Genomic DNA, 19,762 nt, shown 5'->3' on the forward strand with positions numbered 1-19,762 from the left:
CCAATATAGTTCACAAATTATTTTACTGATCAAGGACTACGGTGTAAATGCCTCCAAATCCAAAAATAGTATACCTGCCTGTCTAAGAAGTATCGTGAAATTTCCTAAGGGTTGTATGGGTAGGGAATACTGCCATCTGGAAACATTAATGATTAGGCATTAAAAAAAAAATACAAGAGGAATCTCAGGAAAAAATACACATACATACACACATAAGAATTTAAGAATTTATATCTCCCATATGCCACATATTTAATATAAACCTTTGAAACAAGTTCAGATGAAATAAAAATCAAAGTTCTCAGAAAGTAAAAGATTAACTTAATTGCTAAATATTCCCTATCATCCCAAACATCAGCATGTTTTTTTTTCACTTCTATGCACAAGAATGCCTTTAACCTGTTTAAATGCTATATGATACACAAACCAGATTTCAAATAAAGCCAGTCATCTTGCAATTTTTAAAAATTAGGTAAAAGATAATTATGACACATTACACAAACACACACACACACACACACACACTCACACACACACCAATGACAACATTTGGCCTGTCCTAAAATAAGTACATGGAGACCATTAAGTGCCGTCAGGAAGGAACCCTGGGTCACCCCTCCCTACAATCCAGGTAGTTTCCTTTAATCCAATAGCAAATCTGGGCATATTTGAGAGGGGTGATTCGAACAGCCACGTTGAAGTCCTGCGGAGAACCATTCATGTCTACCCACTGGTGCCCTGAAAAAATGCCAATAATTTTTCTCTCCCACTTCTGCTGCTGTCGCTTCCACATCCTCACATAGACCCCGGACCCGCTGGCCCCGGGCTGGGCATCACACTGCTGGTAGAGCAGGTCATAAGTCTCATCTTTAACGTCACAGAAGCGGTACACCAAATTGCCTGGTCGATCATTGTCATAACCAGAGAAGTGGATTCTGCCCCCCGGCAGCTGTTTGGCAGGAGGGCTTACCCCAATCTTCATGAACTTTCTCTTGTGGGGTTTTTTCAGTTCCAGGAGGGCATAGTCATAATCCATACCGATGTCGTTGGCATTGCCTTTGATCCAGCCCTTGGGCACGTGGGTGCGTTTCACCCGGATCCACTGAAACTTCATCTTCTCCGGCATGGCTGAGCTCGAGTTGTTGGCTCCTCGGCCACCATCTTTAAACTTGGGCTTCAGGAAGCCCACTCGAAGTTTCTGGGTTCCCTTCACATAAGTTTTCCCATCGTGTATGCAATGGGCAGCTGTGAGCACATGCTTCTCTGCCACCAGGGTGCCCGTACAGCCTGTAGATAACTTCACTGATGTTGAGAAGGGATAGTTGAGCAAGAAGTCCTTCCCAAAAATGCTGAATCTGCTGTCATAGCCATAAATCTGCCGCTTCCTCCGAGACTTTCCTGAAGACTCTTGTCCCCCACCACTGCTGAGGACATAAATGCCCACCTGGGTCTCGGTGCGGCTGCCATTGGCATAGAGCGTTTCATAAGACAGGTACTGCTTGGCCTCTTCATAAGTGGGCAGTGGAGTCCCCTTGTGACACTGGGGTCCACATGAGGAGGACACCTCCAATTTGGCTTCAGCCCCGAAGTCTGGCTTGCCTAAGTTGAGGGTGGACTGGGGCAAGACCACAGGGAGGCGGTAAGCAGGCCAAGTGGGTTTCCAGTGGGCACCATAGGGGCTCACCTGCCCCACAGCACAGAGGAGGAGGAGGAGGAGGAGGAGGAGGAGCCCTGGAATCCCCGCCATGCTGAGCACCACTCTGTAGGAACAAAGATAAGCAGGTCAGGAGGGCAAGGGGCTCAGCACCGACTGACTGAGGAAACAGCCCGGCAGCATGCCTGTCATTGTTTCCAAATCTGTGAACTGTCCCAGGAATCAGGGTGTGGAGACGAATCCCTAGATAATGGTCTCACTTACAACACAAAGTCTTGACCTGGGAACGTCTTTTTCGTGCTCAAAATGAATGGGTGTTCATTCCCTTCTGTGTTGAAGATGCCCCCAGTGATGCCCAACTGGGAGGCGGAGTGCAAACGTCATTAATCCCCAGATGAGCTGCTTGACTAGCCCCAGTTTCTGTGTAATTTTGAACCTTCTTTGGGCTGGATTCTAAATTTCTGCCCTCTCCCGCCTCCCTGATCCACCTGCCTTTCTTTCCTTCTTTCTGCTCATTCTCAGTACAGCATGTGCTTGGAAAATCCTCAGAGCAACTTGCTCATGTAAATTCAAATTACGCAGCTGACTGAATGACCCGGGCATCAAGGAAGGTTATAGCTCCACAGCATAACACTTACTGGGATTCATCTCAGTGGTTCCAAAGAGGGCACGAGACTTTTTTTTTCTATGAATTTAAAACAAACTTAACTACTATAAATTTAGTTCCAGAGTAGCCAGGTCTCTAACAATCAAGCTATTCCTCCTTCCTTTGGATTTGGTTGTATACTATCAGGATCTCTGTCAAAGATCTGAAGCTCTAATATTGCCTCTGTCATCACGTTGTGAGCTTTACTGCTGGTTACTTTTCAGGTGTTTGTATCTATGTTCCTGGCTCATCCGAATCACTGGAATTTGGGCTTCTGCTAGCGCTCAACAAAAACTTATTGAACAAATTTATTGAATGAATACTTGTACTAATGGAAGAGTGAATGAATTAACGTGGCTAAAAAACCCCACAGTTTTGAATGATGCGCACTGAGTGCTAATGACAGAGATGGATGTGGATGATGTGGTAACTCAGGGAAAGGGCATGAAATCCAGGTGTGGGGAGTTACAAGAACAGAGGAGCCATTTCAGGAGAGGTGATGCTGGAGACGGGTGCTGAAGGTAAAGAGAAGGTGGATAACATAAGGCAGAATGAAGGGGACACTTAGAGGGGACAACAGTATGCAAGGACACAGACATGCAACAGTGGAAGTCATTTCAGACATTTATCGTATTTAGCTCAGCAAGGGTGGGAGAAAGGGCATGGTGGGGCAGCAGACAAGAGCCATATTATGCAAAGCTCTGTATACTAAATGAAGGAGTTTGGATTTTATCCTGACGTGTATGTTGAAAGATCTGGATCAATCATCCCACAAGAAAAATAACAATAAAAAACAAGATTGGGAGTACTTTCATAAGTATTCAAGCACCGGATGGCTCTGACTAGCTGTGAATCTTCTGTTCAGGAGAAGCTGACGTGGCAGGTGGAGTAATTTGTTCACAGTGAGGCATTCCCAAAAGGACAGGCAGGGGTTAGGTCTCAGAGGCTTTGTTACCTAGCAGGAGTGACGAAGAAACCATTTTCTCATCCCCCTTCTCTTCCTCTTTGAGAGTACAGACTTGCCTGCAACTTTTGGATGCCTTTTGCTTTCTTTCACATCAAACTAGAAAATCCCACTGATCTGATCTAGACCAGCTGAGCATGACAATCCACACTCCCAACGTCACTAAGCGAGCTTGCCCCATCCACTGCTGAGACCTTTCTGCTTGATTCTTTCTTTCTGATTCCACTTCTGTCAGAGAAAACAGGGATGGGCTAAAAAAGGAATGAGCTCCTGGAAAAGGTAATTCCTTGGGACTTCCTGATTGTTTGAAATTGTTTCTTTCTCTTTTTCCAAATAGGAAGAGTCCCTGGGCCCTTCTATAGGGAGGAAACACATCTACTTCTTTCTCTAAATCCTTAAAACCATAGGGCACATGTGTGTGTGCATACAGGTGTTTGCACGTGCTTGTTGTGGGGGGAGTGAGGGGGTGGATACAATCCTGACTAAAGGCTCTAAGTAGATGAGGGAGGGGATGCTAATGCTAGTAAAGCCATCCTCCCCAAAGGGGACTTCGGGGGTGGGATAGGTGTGGTGAGGACAACCCTTAAGGAAACTTCAGGAGATGGCTCTGTGTCTGATTATCCCCAAATCCTGGCTGAGGACCCAGTCCTTAAACATATCCAGGTCCTGGACAGCCTCTCCTCTATGTAAGCTGCTGTCCGTGTAACTAAACACCGCCCACACCAGAATACCTGCCAAGTGTGATATGTACTAGGAGCGCCATGTCTTGGACCCCTACACGCCACCTCCTCCTCCCTTTGACTAACACGGAGAATGCTGTTGCCTGCTGACACTGAGCAGCAGACGTGTTGGTCTCATACGCTCATCATCTAGAGCCTGCATCTTCGAATCTCAATCGGAAATATAAGTGTTAATTGGATCCTGGGAGTGCAGAGTCTGGACTATCTACTGCAGCAGAACTGCTCCAGTGCCATCTGTCTTTAACCCAACACAGAAACACCCATTGACAAGGGTGTCAGGGAAGAGAATGGCAAGAAAGAGTCTGAAACTAGTTCAAACACACTTTAAAATAATATATTTGACTAGGAACCCTATCTTAATGAATTATCCTCCTCTTAGGCAGAATTAACTCTAATCTCACTTTTCTAAGTGCTTTGCCTATATAGCAAGCCTGTTTAAAAAATGCTTTCAAAGTCCTTGAAGCGTGTTTCATTTCACAGTGATGTTATGGCTTTTTTTTTTAATGTCTGTCTTTCAAACAGAAAAAAAAATGTTTTGGAACCTAGTGGGTCTGGAGAAATGGAGACAAGTCTTTTCCCAGGTGTGAGGGTTGGGCAGTCAGCTAGGCTCTCTCAGTAGCCACAACTTCAGTGCAGCCTCCCAACATACAGGATCAAATCTGTTCCTCAGAGAGATGACAGACAACTGTGCCAAGGACCTTTGGGGTCATTTACAAATCACAGAACGCTGGGAGAGAATGCTAAAGAGTCTACTGCAGATTATTATTAGGATATGAATATTCTCTATCGAATATTGATATTCTAGGTAGATGGGGCACCTAGGTGGCTCAGCTGTTACGCAATGGACTCTTGGTTTCAGCTTAGGTCATGATCTCACAGTTCAAGCGTTGGAGCCCCGGCTGGAGTTCTGCAGCTGGCAGTGCAGAGCCTGTTTGGGATCCTCTCTCTCCCCCTTCCCTGCTCATGCTGTCTTTGTCTCTCTCAAAATAAATAAATAAACTCACAAAATATTCTAGGTAGAATATCCAATATTCATTAAATAATATTACTAATTCAGAGCCCTTACAACTTAAATTCTGATCATGTAGCCTGTGAAGGAGAAGTCAGCCATCTATAAGGATTGCTAAACCAACAGGGTAGCTTGAAGCTTTAATCCTTTAGAGATAAACTTCTTAGGTACCTCAAAAACACTAATTTCTAGTAGTCTGAAATATTGTCCCCAATGTTCCTATATTATTGCTTAAACTCATTAACTTTTGTGATAAGACCTTGTTCTGATGTTTCATATCTTGATTAAATTTTCTTTGTAACTCTGAAAACTATAAAACTGCATTAAAAAGACTTTAATTCAGATTTAGAAATTAATGCAGACTAATTCAGGTCAAATTATTCCAACTGATTAAGTTTTATTGAAATATCATATAAGCTTCAGGTGTACAATCTAACAGCATTTAAATAACTGATTGTAAATTGGGAGATAAAGTTGTCCATTCTCAGGCTCCCTAATGGGTTTAAACTGACACCTGTACTAAAGGTTACAAACTTTATAAGCTGCTCCCCCCACCCTTATTCAAATGTGTGTTTAGGGTAGTTTAGAAACTATTCTGAATAGCAACCTGAACTGGATGATCTCTTTAGTCTTTTTAGTGCTGGTCATTTCAGGCCCGGGATTCTCTAATTTTATAATTTTCCAGGGTCACAAAAGTCCAGGGCAAGCACCGTGTTGTATACAAACAGGGTCTGCACCATTCTTTACTGCTCAGGAGCTTACTTTCACACAATTAAAGAGGAAGGAGGTAGAGGGAAAAAGGAAAATGTATCTTGTTAATCTCTCGCCTATCTGGGAGACCAGATTTCCCTCATCAGTTGGCCAAGAAAACAAATGCTTCCAGCAGAGGGCAGCTTTCAAGAATGGAGTAGAAGAATGGTTGGGTGTGCTGTCTCAGAAAAGTGTGAGGGGGAAACCTCACCCACTAAGGCCCTTTCCCTAGGCATTCACACCCTACCCTGACCCCTTTCCCATTATTAATACACCAACGATAACCATGATACTTAAAAATTAGGGTGATAGTTTTGCATTAATTTCTCAACTCACCTGATAATAATTTCCTGAATAATTTCCCAGGACACAATTAGTTTCCATTTTTATAAACTGAAAGCAAGTCTGCACTATGCCCCTTTAAGTTTATTCAAACAAACACTCTGGGATGGAAACAGAAAGAATAAAAACATTCATATCTTGGGGCACCTGAGTGGCTCAGTCAGTTAAGCTTCTGACTTGGCTTTAGCTCAGGTCATGATCCCAGGGGTCGTAGGATCGAGCCCCGAGTCAGGCTGAGCATGGAGTCTGCTTAGGATTCATTTATTTATTCATTCATTCACTCTCTCTCTCTCTCTCCCCTTCTTTCCCCTCCCCCTCTCCCTGGCTCTCTCTCTCTCAAATAAAAAATAAATAAACATTAATAATCTCATTATTGGAAAGGTAACTGATGGATTACATAACTTTAAATTCTCTCTTGTCTTCACAAATGAATAACTTTATCCAAATAGAACTGATGAAAATATGTATACTTAAAAAAAAAAGAATGAAGATTTCCAAATCTTAGCCTCACCTATATATAAATCCAGATGAAGAAAATTCAGGCCTACAACGTTTCATTTCTAGAAATAAGCTTTTATTGGCTAAAGATTCCTCACATATATAATTATCTTTTTTACATTTAAAAAGATTATATATATATTTATTTATTTGAAGTAGGCTTCACATCCAGTGTGGAGCCCTACAGAGGGCTTGAACTCATGACCCTGGGATCAAGACTTGAACTGAGATCAAGAGTCTGACGCTCAACCACCTAAGCCACCCAGATGCCCTTATCTTTCAAAGTTCTCAGCTAAGTATCCTCATGTATCGCCTGAATGACAAACAGGATGAAAAGTTAAGGTGTATTACCATGTTTAGTAATACAGAAACTATTCCAGCTCTGTCTATCTGCTGCATAAGAGTTACACATTCTGTGTTTCATCACTCAATAGGAGCCACTGTCCTGCTGTCCACTGTCTACAAATATTTATAGTTTATGAGGATGCTGCTGCTTCACGGTCCACTAATCATCTTATGGTGAAGGGACCTTGCACATCATCAGAGACGTACAAACAACATCTATCTGCCTGGAGACCAGACACTGGAACCTCTCTGTCCTAGATCTGCACCTTAGTTTCAAAACTGCAACAACACAGGTCTCCTCAAGAGGGCAAGAGTTTGGGGGAAGGATTTAACTCCTACAGCAAACAAGTGCTGGGCAAAAGAAAAAAAAAAAATCTAATCCTCAGGACATACATTCTCTATTGTACAACAGATGAATTCCTGTGACCACTATAAACAGTAATGTCGAAACAAACAGTGGGAAAGTCTGTAGAGATAAAAGTTCTGGACACCATCTGGAAGGATAACAAAGGGTTTTCCATGGACTCTGTGGCCAGGAATACTGAACAGTGAAACCATGCTAATTCCTAAAGCAAATACCTAAAAACGAACAAAGCTCTGTGAACCCTCTGCAGCCAGGCTTGCTCTCATTTTCCTGAGTCACAGAACCTGTTAAAGGAAAACAGACCTAATCACATACTGGTTTAAGAATTATAGCCTGTACAGGAAAGAAATGCAGGGCGTTTACAAGCCCAGCCACCCTAAACATAACTTGTGGTCAAATGAAGTTTAACTTTTTCTCAGATTTTAGGCAAAATGAACTATCCTGGTGAGCTCGGGACAAACCTGGTGACAGAACAAGAACAGAGTGTATAAAATTCAGTGGTGAGACCAGGAGATGTGAATTCCCCAGAGTCAGGGGGAATTATGCATGAATAAGGCCTGGTGGACTGAATCCTAAGGGATCAATGAGAAGAAACATGCAGGAGAACTTGAGGCTATTAAACACTGCGGACGGGGGCCAGTAATGTTCTCAGACCCACTAATGGGCACTTTGGCGCTTAAACTACAGACAGAAAAGTGCACCCATATTCACCATCTAACTGAATAAGTTGTCAGTGTTACAAAAATAGGATCCCTATTAGTTACCTAGGAAGCTTCCTTTTCAGTTCAGGCACAGGAAAGCATGACAAGTTATCTCCTGACTGTTTAAGTGGGGAAAACACAGGTGAAGCAAGTTACTCAAATGCCGAAGGTGTGCCTACCACCAAACTTTCCCAAGTAAACATAGTGGCTTTTGTAGCATCTCCTAAATTCCTTCTCCCCACTCCACCTCCAATCTACTCCTGTCAGACTTGTGGAGAGACCCAGAGTCCTACCGCCTGTTTAAAACGTCTTGGACACCAGGAGGATCCTGAAACAAGTGCAGTAAATACCCTCTATTAATTGGCATTATGCTTTTGGCCACAGCTGACTTCAAACTATAAATTCAACCCCTTCCAGCAAGGCCACTGGCCCATCTGCTCCTGAGGAGCACGTAGGGACTCCTTATGTTCCCTTTCAGGGGCTGAGGGAAGCCAGACCATCTCAACAACAGATCCTGAGCAACCTGGAGCGTTCCACCAGCCAGGGGCTTCTTTTTCTAAAGTCTCCGTGGGTGTCCCCGAAAGGACAATAAAACACCCAGGATTTTTATCAGCTGCTTTTTCGTGAGATGTTGGAAAGCAACCCTAATTTGTATTCTGGAGGGGAATGGTGGTTTTCCCTCATCGAGATAATTATTCTCCCTCCTCTTTTAAAACAATTTTTAAACTTTTCAAACTTTTATCTAAAAGTTAACTCGGGATGAATGTCCACAGGCCGTAGAAGAAACATTTGCCTCCAACAACGATGATAGTTCACAGATAGTTTACAGGGAAGCACGCAGTCATCACCCAAGGCTCCAGAAAAAAGATCCTATCCTAATCCCCAACCTGTGTTTGCTTGCCCTTTCTTTGCTGGCTAGGATGTGTTCATCATCACGTGCCCAGAGTTAAAAATTAATTCTCAGATCATGCTGGAATACACACACATGCAAAACTCAAAGAAAGTAAGAGGTGGTGGTGGGTGCGGGTGTGCGCGTGCGGGGGACGTGGGGGTGTTGTCACAGCCCAGCTGCAGGCGAAACTGCCCAGAGCCGGCTCTTTCCCTACTCCCACCCAGCATCCAAGATAGCACTTTCCAATCCGTCCTTCCCACCCGCTGCACGGTGACACTGCGTGAATGCTAGCGCCCCGCAGCCCCGGAGTCTCCGCGGAGCTCCCAGCCCGGGTCCCAGCCCTCCAGCCCCGAGGGCGGCACGGCAGGGTCTCGGGTGCCCCCCGCACGCAGCCCGCAAGTCACCCCGAGCCGCGCGCACCGGCCCTTTGTCCCGCTGCTCTCGGCGCCGCGCTCCCCGCGCGTTCCGGCGGTGCCCCCAGCCCGCGCCCGCACTCACCCGCGCCGAGCAGCCCGCCCGGGCCGCGGCTCGCCGCGCCGTTCAAACAGGTGTGGGCGCCGGGAGGCCGCGTGCGGCTCCCATGCCTGCCCCGCGGCGCGACCGAGTGCTAGCAAGCGGGCGGGCGAGCGGCGCCGGCAGCGGGCGGTTCCGCCCCCCGCGCCTCGAAAGGCCCGCCCGCCCCGCCTCCGGCCTCGGGGAAGCCGCGCGGCCGCCGCCCGCCCCCCACCCCCGCACCCTGCCCGCGCACCCGCCCCCGCCCCTCGCCTCCGGCCCTCCCCCAAGCGGGGGTCGCCGTGCGGTCCGCGCAGGTGGGCCCCCGCGTTGCGGCGGCTGGCGCCGGTCCCGGCCTCTCCGCGCCAGTCCGCGCCGGTCTCGCGGAGGGCCCGCCCGGCCCGGGAGCCGCGCGCCTTCACCCTTCCGGCACCGCGCACCCCCGCGGCTCGGGCGCAGCCTCCGGAGCGAGCCTCGGGCCTTCGCCGCCTGCACTCAGCTGCCTGCTCGCGAAGACCTTGGGTGCCCCCCAAGGTGGTCCCCCAACCCCAGCCTAGCGCTAAGAACTCGGGCTACACCTGGGGCGTGGGGAGCCCCTCGGCAAATTGAGGAATTGTGGAAAATCTGTGCACTTGAGTTTTTAGGGGATGACCGAGTTCCTTCCCCGTCACGCAGTTCCTCTGAGGAACGCCAAGCTGCGTCCCGGTGGCAGGACCAGCAAAGCTTGGCATCCCTTTCGGCGCTCGGTGGGTGCGTAGGGTCCGGGGCACAGCAGGGCTGGGTGGCTTCCGAGTGGCGGGCGGGCTGGTGAGCCTACCGCCTCAGCTTTGCAGAGGGGCACCAGCTGGTGGAGCCACCTCCTCGCCCAGCGGGCCTGCTTCTTTGAGTCGCTGCTGGGAGCCCAAGTTCCGGGTCTCCCCCAGCCAGGCCGGTGACCACTCCATATAGGAACCTAGGGCTAGAGCTTTCCTCTTCACTCCCAAGTACATCAGTATTTAACAGAGATGACGATTTATTGAGTGCCTTCTATGAACCAGCTTTACAGATAAACCCTTGCGGCCAAGTTGCAGATAACCAGTTTTAGAGAGAAGGAACTGAAGGTTACAGAGTTTTAATGACCTGCCTCTGCACATTTTTTCTTTCAGGCCTCTTAGCTGTCCTTTCTCCCATCAAAGTCCAAGCTCTCAGAAAGGGAGGGCCTAACATGCTATTTCACACCAGGGTGTTAAGGGTACACTAATGATTTTGTGCTTGCAATTTTAAACAGGAAAGCCCCCAGCAAGTGCTGTTCTGTTTCTCAAACGTGAGAGAAACGGATATATCCTCCGCTATTTTAGAGACAAAATGTTCTCAGGCCTCCCCAGTATTGGCTTAGTTTCTTTTATAACGTTACCTATATAAACATTAAACTGGATATAATGTTATGTTACAGCTTATGAACAATTCTGGAATAAAGCCAAAACAAGTTTATAAATTAAATATGAAATCCCCTCCCAGAACAATAACATTAAATTAGCAATGTTTACTCGACTACTACCAGCATCATGTGGTACTGACTGCCCAGGTATGGGTATATTTGAGTTGTGTCTGGCTCTGTCAGTTCTCATGCTGTGTCAGGTGTCAGATACTGACACAGTTTTCTCTCATCTTTCCTCAGTTGCAGCTACCACACCTCTGTTCACATCCTTTGTCATTATAACATTTGGCTTTCACTTGACTCTATTATACCATTTAGAGGTTAACTTTCCGCTATTCCTTTCTTATTAGCATAATGGGTAAAGTTATAACTCTCGGCCCCAAGGCGTAGCACACATAGACTTTGAAGCTGTAAGACACTTGGCATTAGATCGTTATGCCAATGTGTTTATATTCATTTTATGTGAAAACTATGAAAAACACGCATTATGGATCTCCAAGGGTCTGTAGCTCCCAATGGGAGACACTGCATTAAAAGCCAAATACCTTCCTTAATAGAGGAGCTGGGGTCAGAATTGGAAGGAAGAGAAGAAAGAAGGGACTTCTCAAGCATGCTTGAGTTTCATTAGTTTTACTCCAGTTCAACAAATATTTATCGAGCACCTGTTACACGCAGAGCATAGTGGTAGGTACCAAGTTAAAGAGAGAGCCGCAGGAAGACAGAACAGCCTGGGCTCTGCTGCTTCCTGGCTGTGTAGCTCTGGCTTAACCTTTCTGTGCCTAAGTTTGCTCCTCTGTAGAATGGAGACTACCTCATAGGGTAGTTTTAAGAATTGAGTGAATTAATACACATAAACTGCTTAGCATGCTGCCTGACACATAGTAAGCCCTTAATAAGTATTAGCCAGTGTTACATCTGTTACGTGAAAAGAATGTGCCTTAGCTCTGGTTCGGAACCAGCTCTTTTGACACAACCTCAACCCACGTTCATTGCTCCTTTGTCCTGGCAGTTATAAAAATTACATTGCAACCAATCTGGGGAGATAGGATGGTAGAAAATAAGATAGTTATTCCCATCATCCAGAGAGAGAAACTGAGGCACAGAAGGACCCAAGAGCACATCCCTTTCCTATCGCCACTCCTACAGCTAGTCTCAGGTCTAATGCTCCCTACCCAAAGAAGCTCTTACTGCAGATGACCCACAGGAACTCAGGGCTTGAACAAGTGCCGCCCACCGTGCTGTTTCCTGGGGGTTTCGATAGTGAAAGGAAGGGATACTACATGCCTCTTAGGTTATCATGGCAATTGCCACAAGAATACCAACAACAGATCTGTAGAGTACTTTGGCCTCCAAGGTAAATGTCCTGTGTAAATAGCAGATGTCCTCATGCTGATCCTAGATATTTGCTTTTCCTTATGTATTTGCCCCACTCTCCAGCCCCCAAAACAAAAACGAAACCAGAAAAACCAAGGTCCTCACTTCATTTTAAGAACTCAGTTCAGGGGCGCCTGGGTGGCGCAGTCGGTTAAGCGTCCGACTTCAGCCAGGTCACGATCTCGCGGTCCGTGAGTTCGAGCCCCGCGTCGGGCTCTGGGCTGATGGCTCAGAGCCTGGAGCCTGTTTCCGCTTCTGTGTCTCCCTCTCTCTCTGCCCCTCCCCGTTCATGCTCTGTCTCTCTCTCTCTGTCCCAAAAAAATAAATAAAAAACGTTGGAAAAAAAAAAATTTAAAAAAAAAAAAAAAAAAAAAAAAAAAAAAAAGAACTCAGTTCAAATCCATGATTATAATTCTCAAATACTTTTCATGCACATAGCAATTCAAGTGTTACAAATGCATTCAGGGCAAGGCCCCCATATTTCCTGAGTGCCCACTCTGTATAAAGTGACTGTGAAAGAGAGAGCAGATCTCCCTCGCCCCAAAGAAGGTATGCTATCGAAATAAACAAAAAATCAGATACAGGAGCAAGTGAGATATAGGCCAGATCAGTTTCTAGCTAGAGAACATGGAAGAGGGAATCATAAATTCCTACTCTGGCTTCCAAGAAGTGATAGAATTTGAGGTGGAGCTCAAAAGATGAAGATGTGATCAAGTCTTTACTAAGCCTTATCTCTTTGAGTTCCTGCACTGTATAAGTGAGCAACTCAGTGGGTGAATGAAGGGGGCAGAACTAGCACTGAAGTGTCATAATTATAGCTATCGCTTATTCAATGCATACTATCTGCCAAATAGTGTAAAGTACACTTTATTGCATGCAACCTTCAACAAACAGAAAAATAGATATGAGGATTGTTCCCATTTTGCAGATGAGTAGACTGAAGTTCAGAGTGATTGAGTGAGATACCCAGTTTTGTTATACTACTAAGTTACACAGCTATGACTTCTGCCCAGTCTGTCTCACTCTTTTGCCATCTTTTTGACTCATCACATTTTTTTTTTTTAAGTTTTAATTATCTTTCTTGCTGTTAAAAAATCAGCCGAAGTCATGTCAACCTTTAGGGATAAACTTTGGGGTATTTAAAATAACATGTTTGGGGGGCACCTGGGTGGCTCAGTTAGTTGAGCGTCCAACATTGGTTCAGGTCATGATCTCACAGTTTGTGAGTTCGAGACCCACATCAGGCTTGCAGCTGTCAGTGCAGAGCCCACTTCAGATCTTCTGTTCCCCCCCCCCTCTGTCCCTCCCCTGCTTGTGCTCTCTCTCAAAAATAAATAAAACATTAAAATTTTTTTAAATAACTCGGTTGGAAAACTGAACCACATTTCTAATTGCCAGCATTACGCTTTGTTCTTGGTAGAATCATCTTTTCTTTTTCCTTCTTTTTACATCCCAATTACAAGCCCTGGCCATATTGGCTTCTGTGGTAGTAGATGGATCTCAAGGAAAGTCAAGGTCTTCCTCAAGAGATTCAAGATTCTTTGTAGCAGTCGATTAATTCTTTTCCCATGCCTGAGCTTCATCAGTTCATATTCAAGCATTATATTAGCCCCCCATCACAGACCCACTTTATCAGTAGGAGGAACTGAGGCTTTGCAATACAGGGTGTCTGCTGGTAAGAATCTGGTCTCCAGGGAACCAATGGAGTCTTTTTTCATTGTATTGTGTTGCTTCCCCAACCTGCCTTTTCCTGCCTTTTCTCGGGCTTTACAGTAAGGAGGTTGAATCAGTTGCTGGTGTCCATAGCTCCAGCTCTAAACAACCTTTTGATTCTGTCTTCCTTTTGTTCCAGTTGTGAAATCACTGAGTAATGTCCTGTTAAATGGCCTTAGGGCAGCAGACTAGATGAGACTGAAAGATCATTGGAAACTTAGGGTAGCAGGGAGGGGAGACACCCAAAGCCAACCTAAATCGAAACTGCTAAATGCAATTTCTAGTGCTAATTTTTGAGTCTAAGACCCATGTGCAGCTTCAAAAATTTAAGTCCATTCGAAAGTTACCAACGAGGATTATTTCTAAGGAGCTATATTTACATACTTAAAATCATTTCCAGGTGGTTTCTTAGGTGATAATGTGAATTTTTCGGTGGTAGATAATATCTCAGCTAAGTAGGGTATACACCTCCATGTAGTTAGTGAAGAGAGGTGAGATGAGAAACAATACAGGAGATCGGGTAGGGGGCACTCTAAACCTGTCTGTGTGACCTTGGGTAAATCACCTCACTTACCAGCCTTATTTGTCATCTGTACAAAGAGAGCCTACATGACCCTGCTCCTGCAGTCTTTGAATCTGTAACACCGCAATCCTTGTGGAAGGTTGACCCACATATATCATTGAACTGTGGGACACCCCTACCTTGGGATCCCAGGGTAGCCAAGAACGTGGAACTCTGGAGTGAGACTCTCCTGGATCCACTTTAGAATTCATCTAGTCTCTGGGTGACCGTGGGCAAGGATTTTACTTTCCGTGCCTCATTCTTCTCATCTGTGCACTGGGGCTAATTTAGGGCTATTGTGAGGACTCACATAATCAGTACGAAGTCCAGGGTTCAGCACAAAATAAATTCTAAAGTGGACTTACCTGGTACAAATATTATTATCGTAATTACTGCTACTACTACTAGTGTGAATGCTCGATAAATGTTTTAAAATTTGTTGAATGAATGAATCAAATTGTTATAGCATCAATGCTAAAAAGTTTGAGGCAGGCCTTCTAAGAAGAAATGATCTCAGGACTCCTGTTCAACCGCCCTCAAGTTTCCCTGTCAGAACTCTGGTCTGTAGCAACCAAGAGTTTTTAAGAATTGAATTTAGGAAAAATTGTAGATTCAAATGGGAGCCAGGGTTTGTATTTGTCTGTCTCCTTTTCCACCAATTATTTATTCCACAAACATCTGTTGAACCAGTAATATTGCCTATAGATTTGTCAATAGATTTTAGGTTGATTTGTCAATAGATTTGTCTATAGACAAATAGATTTTGTCTATAGATTTGTCAGTGATTTTAAGGGCAAAACCAGATTTTTTTTCTTATGATAGTAGATTTAAAATCTTACATGGTAAAAAAAATAAAACCCACCACAAACCTATAATTAACCATAGTTGTTTTAAAAGCTAGCAAAAAGAACCACTAAACAAACAAATCTTTATAGCATTTGATAAAACAAATGTATTTGCATTGCACTTAAAACTTTAAAAAAAAAAACCCTGTTTTTTTTTAGTATAAATTACTCATTCTAAGTGTTTAGAAATATAAGCACACTCCGAATATAAATATGTGAAGGTATAATATGTAAAAGATTGCTATATAAAGTAGTCAAAGAGTTAAATTGCCACATTGGTATACATGGTACCCTTAAAAATGAAAAAAAAAAAGCTGCATAGCAAAGAACAGAGCAGCTTTACTCTAATCCTACTTAAAAGAATATAGCAATTTAAAATTATCAGGAAGAAAAACAGGCTTTGGCACTAGCAATTTCCTGTAAACCGTGGGCACTATTCTAAACTGAAAAATTAGAAACATTTTGAAATAACTATGTGTTTCTCATTTTCTCTGGTCAGATTCAAAAAGTCTCCAGAGGCCAGCACTGAGCTTCTCTGCAGTGCTCTAACTCGCACACTGGACTTCATGAACAAGAACAAAAAGGAAAATAAGGGGTTTTTCTTCCTTTAATTCAAGGAGAAGCAACAGAGCTGTTGGCCCTGAAATAGACATTAATAATCTTTTGTCATTCTCTTTACAGTCATTTTATAAAATTTTCTCCCAAATGTCTATAACTTTCAAGGGCATTTTGGGGAAATTCCTTTGTTTTTATGTTTCTGTCAATCCATAAATGCTGGATTTTCTCTTTTCTGTCTTATAAGGAGCAAGGTTTTATGCGGTTAAATATGGGGTCTGGATTTTTTTTTTTTTAGGAGAGAGAGAGCACATAAAGGGGCAGAGAGAGAATCCTAAGCAGGTTGCATGCTCTCAGCGTGGAGCCCAACATGTGGCTCAATCCCACAACCCCGAGATCATGACCGATCAAGAAATCAAGAGTCAGATGCTTAACCAACTGAGCCACCCGGGCGCCCTGGGGTCTGGATGTTGAAATTCAGTGTCTTTCAAGAGTTGTCTCCTTTTTCCTCTGGCAAATTTTACTTGTCCTTCAAGCTCAAATATCAACCCTTCTCTGAAGTCTTCTAACCCCTTCATTGCCGTATATGTAAATTCATCTTCTATGCTTTCAGAGAATTGTATTGACATTATGTCTAAAATTGTTAACTACAACTGACCTTTATTTTATTTTATTTTTAAATATTTTTTTAATGTGTATTTATTTTTGAGAGACAGAGAGACAGAGAGAGTGCAAGCAGGGGAGGGGGAGAGAGAGAGGGAGACACAGAATCCTAAGCAGGCTCCAAGCTCTGAGCTGACAGCAGAGAGCCCAACGCGGGGCTCGAACTCAAGAACTGCAAGATCACGACCTGAGCTGAAGTCAGATGCTTAACCAACTGCTTAACTGACCAAGCCACCCAGGCTCCCCTACAGCTGACCTTTAAACAACACTGGTTTGAGCTGTATGGGTTCACTTATGTGTAGATTTTTTTTTTCAGTAAATACAGTACATTACTGTAATACAACACCCCATAACCCTGGCATTGTTGAGGGTCAACTATATATATTTACATGTTCAACTTCAAGTGGTCCTGAACTCTTTATCAGCAGACACTCTGTCTTGTTTTTCTTTCTTGTCTTTATGGTTTTCCTTTATACTCTAGCAGAGAACCTGGCTCATAGTAAGCTCAATTGATTTTTATTAATAAATGATTGAATAAGTTAATAAGAGAAATTCTAATTTGCTTAAAATATCAGGTCTGAAATCACTTGGCTTGCCAGTCACTTAGGAGCAGGACTCATTGTGCATAAAATTTTACCGTGGGAGCTCCAATGTTTCCTAGGATATAAATCCAAATTTCTGTTTGATGCCCTCTCACCAGTTTTACCTTACAAGGCATGTCAAGGTAACAAATTCAATTTCCACTTGGCCTGCTTGTTACATTTCACCACTTATACTATGGCTACATGATGGTGCTGTAGGTATCATTTGCTCATGACTTGTAACATTCCCACTGACTTTCTGCAGAACCCCTTGGAATATGCTCTGAATTCTGGGTGCTAGCATTCTGATTTGGTCTGCCAGGGTATTGGACAACATGTGTTTTCCAAACTCTATGTCGTCTCTCACTTCTGGAAGATGTTAAAATAGACTGTCCATGAAAAAAAAAAAAAAAAAAAGGTAATTGAATATAGGTCTTGGTCTTTCAAATGCTCTGAGAAGCCCTGAGTAGAGAAACCTGGTTAAGCTCCTTTATATCAAAGTTATCCAGTCTTATTTGACTATGGACTCTTCTCTTCAATATGGTAGAACATTCGTTGAACAGTAGAATTCCATAGGCTGCAGTTTGAGAAATACCATCCATTTCTTGTGGAAGCTTATTCCACTTCTGGTACGGAACCACTTCTGTTCCCAAAATGTGGTTTGTGCTTTTTTGCATCAATGCTTTTGTTTGCATTTGAAACTCTTTTCTTCATATCCCCTTGTCTCAGTTCTACTCATGTATTAAAGTCCTAACACAATGTCTCATTCCTCTCCAAAGTGTTTTTGTTGGCTTTTGATTTTCCATGACACTTTCTACAACTTTCTTATGGGTCTTTTAATTTTATTTCTTTTATTCTCAGTTTACCTTTCCTCTCCCCAACTACTGAATACTTTGGGTTTGAATCTCTGGTCTGCACTTCTGCTGGATGTATCAGTCAGAGTCTTGACAGGAACACAATTTGCCCTTAATTGGTTCAAGTGGAGAGACTTAATGAAGTAGTTACTTGCGGAGGTGAGAAAAGGGATGAGGGAAGAAACAAGGCCAGAGGGTACCCAAGGTCTAGCAACAGGGAGAAGCCATCACTGCTATTCAGATGGGAGATGGAAGGGAGGAAAGGCTGAAGCAGAGCCCCCAAAGGTGAGCACCTTGGAGGGGGCCTCTTGCCAGAGTTGCATGGTCCAGGGAAGTGGCAGCCACTGCCAGAGATCTGGCACAGAGGAAGGATGGAGAGGGAAAGAAACACCCTGACCTCTTCTCTTCCTGCTCTCTGACCTCTGGAGCCTGCCAAAGACAGCTGACAGGAGAGCTGGACTGTGGTGTCAGCAAGGCTCAGCCTCATGGGCGCAGAGCAGGGCAGCGAAGGGTGGAGAATTGCTGGGGGTGGGGTGGCGGTGGGCAGAGAATAGCCTGCACACTGGGAAAGCCTCTGTTTCCTCATTTGCAAAATAGGGCAGTGACAATCCTTTCCTCACAGGGTTATAGTGAGGATTAAATTAGGAAATGCATCAAAATAGTATGGTGCCTGGTTCTCCAGTTAGAGTAGCTACTTAGTATTATTATTATTATTATTATTATTTACTCAAAGAACTCTATGGATAGTATAAAAGCTAATTGAGGAAGATATCACGTGTTGGTTAATTTGTAGCCTTCACACATTTAGCACAAAACCCCACTTACTGTAGCAAGGCCCCAAATAGATGGCATTTTATAGGTGATGGGGAGCCCTTTTGCATGGAGATAAAAGGGAAGCTAGTTTAGCTGTTTTCACTGACATCTTCAGTCAATCTGACCTTGAAAACAGACAACAAAGAGCTAAATTTAAGACTTATTTTTAGTTTTCAGCAGGTTGTTTGGCACAGTCTTTGGCCTCTGGTTTTCCTGCCCCTCGGTGCAAAAGGGGTTACTGAAAACATGCCAGCTCACCAGCACCAGCTCACCACCACCACCAAGCCTGCGAATGAGCGATTTCTCATGTTTTGAAAGCACAATCAGGAGGGCCAGCCCGAGGGTAAAGCAGGAGGGTTTGTGTCTATAGAGCAATTTCCTTCCTGTTCTTTCAGATCACTAACCAGTTTTATTTCAAACATAGGATCACCTGGCTCCCGCTGCCCTTGGTACACAGATTAGAGAAACAACAAGAATAATCACCACTGTTTTTTTGCACTTCAAAGCCTGCAGAATGCCATGTGGAGGGCTAGTTCTCTGCCTGAACCAGGGAGGCTGATTCTAGGGAAAGCCCTTTCATAGAAGCCTGGGGGTGGGGGTGGGGTTCAGGGTGGGAAACTTACCCACTTGAAGGCAAGTGGATGTCAGAGCTGGTGGCCCCACAGGTGCCCTCTGCTGAAGCTTGTGTTCTTGGAGGAAGGGCACGTTCATAGGGTGACAGGCTCTTCAGAGAGAGCGTTTGAAGAGCCTGTCACCCTGACAGAGCAACGAAGGTCACGCTGGGAGGAGATTCCTGTACTGACACCAGCAGCTGCAGGTAGGGACTTCCTTCAAAGAGGAGTGACTTTTTATCCGGGTTTCCGGCAGACTAAAATTAGTGAGAAGAACACTTAGCCCTAGATCCTGTGGCATCTGTAAGGAGTTCACATTATCGTCCCTGTCCCTGAAAAATCAAGACATGAGCCAATTTTACTAGTAAGCACCTCTG

General features: G+C 44.4%; 1 protein-coding gene across 1 annotated transcript; it reads right to left on the minus strand.

Annotated features, from left to right (window-relative positions):
• Window positions 1-213: 213 nt before the first annotated feature.
• On the minus strand, window positions 214-9,536 carry PRSS23 (serine protease 23). Its single transcript, XM_058687539.1, has 2 exons — window positions 9,404-9,536; window positions 214-1,760 (listed from the first exon to the last, which is right to left on the minus strand). Exon 2 carries the CDS (start codon window positions 1,745-1,747, stop codon window positions 611-613), a length of 1,137 nt encoding a protein of 378 aa, XP_058543522.1. The 5' UTR covers window positions 1,748-1,760; window positions 9,404-9,536; the 3' UTR covers window positions 214-610.
• Window positions 9,537-19,762: the final 10,226 nt, after the last annotated feature.

The sequence above is a fragment of the Neofelis nebulosa genome, chromosome 10 (genome assembly GCF_028018385.1).
Source record: "Neofelis nebulosa isolate mNeoNeb1 chromosome 10, mNeoNeb1.pri, whole genome shotgun sequence".
Classification (NCBI taxonomy): Eukaryota; Metazoa; Chordata; class Mammalia; order Carnivora; family Felidae; genus Neofelis; species Neofelis nebulosa.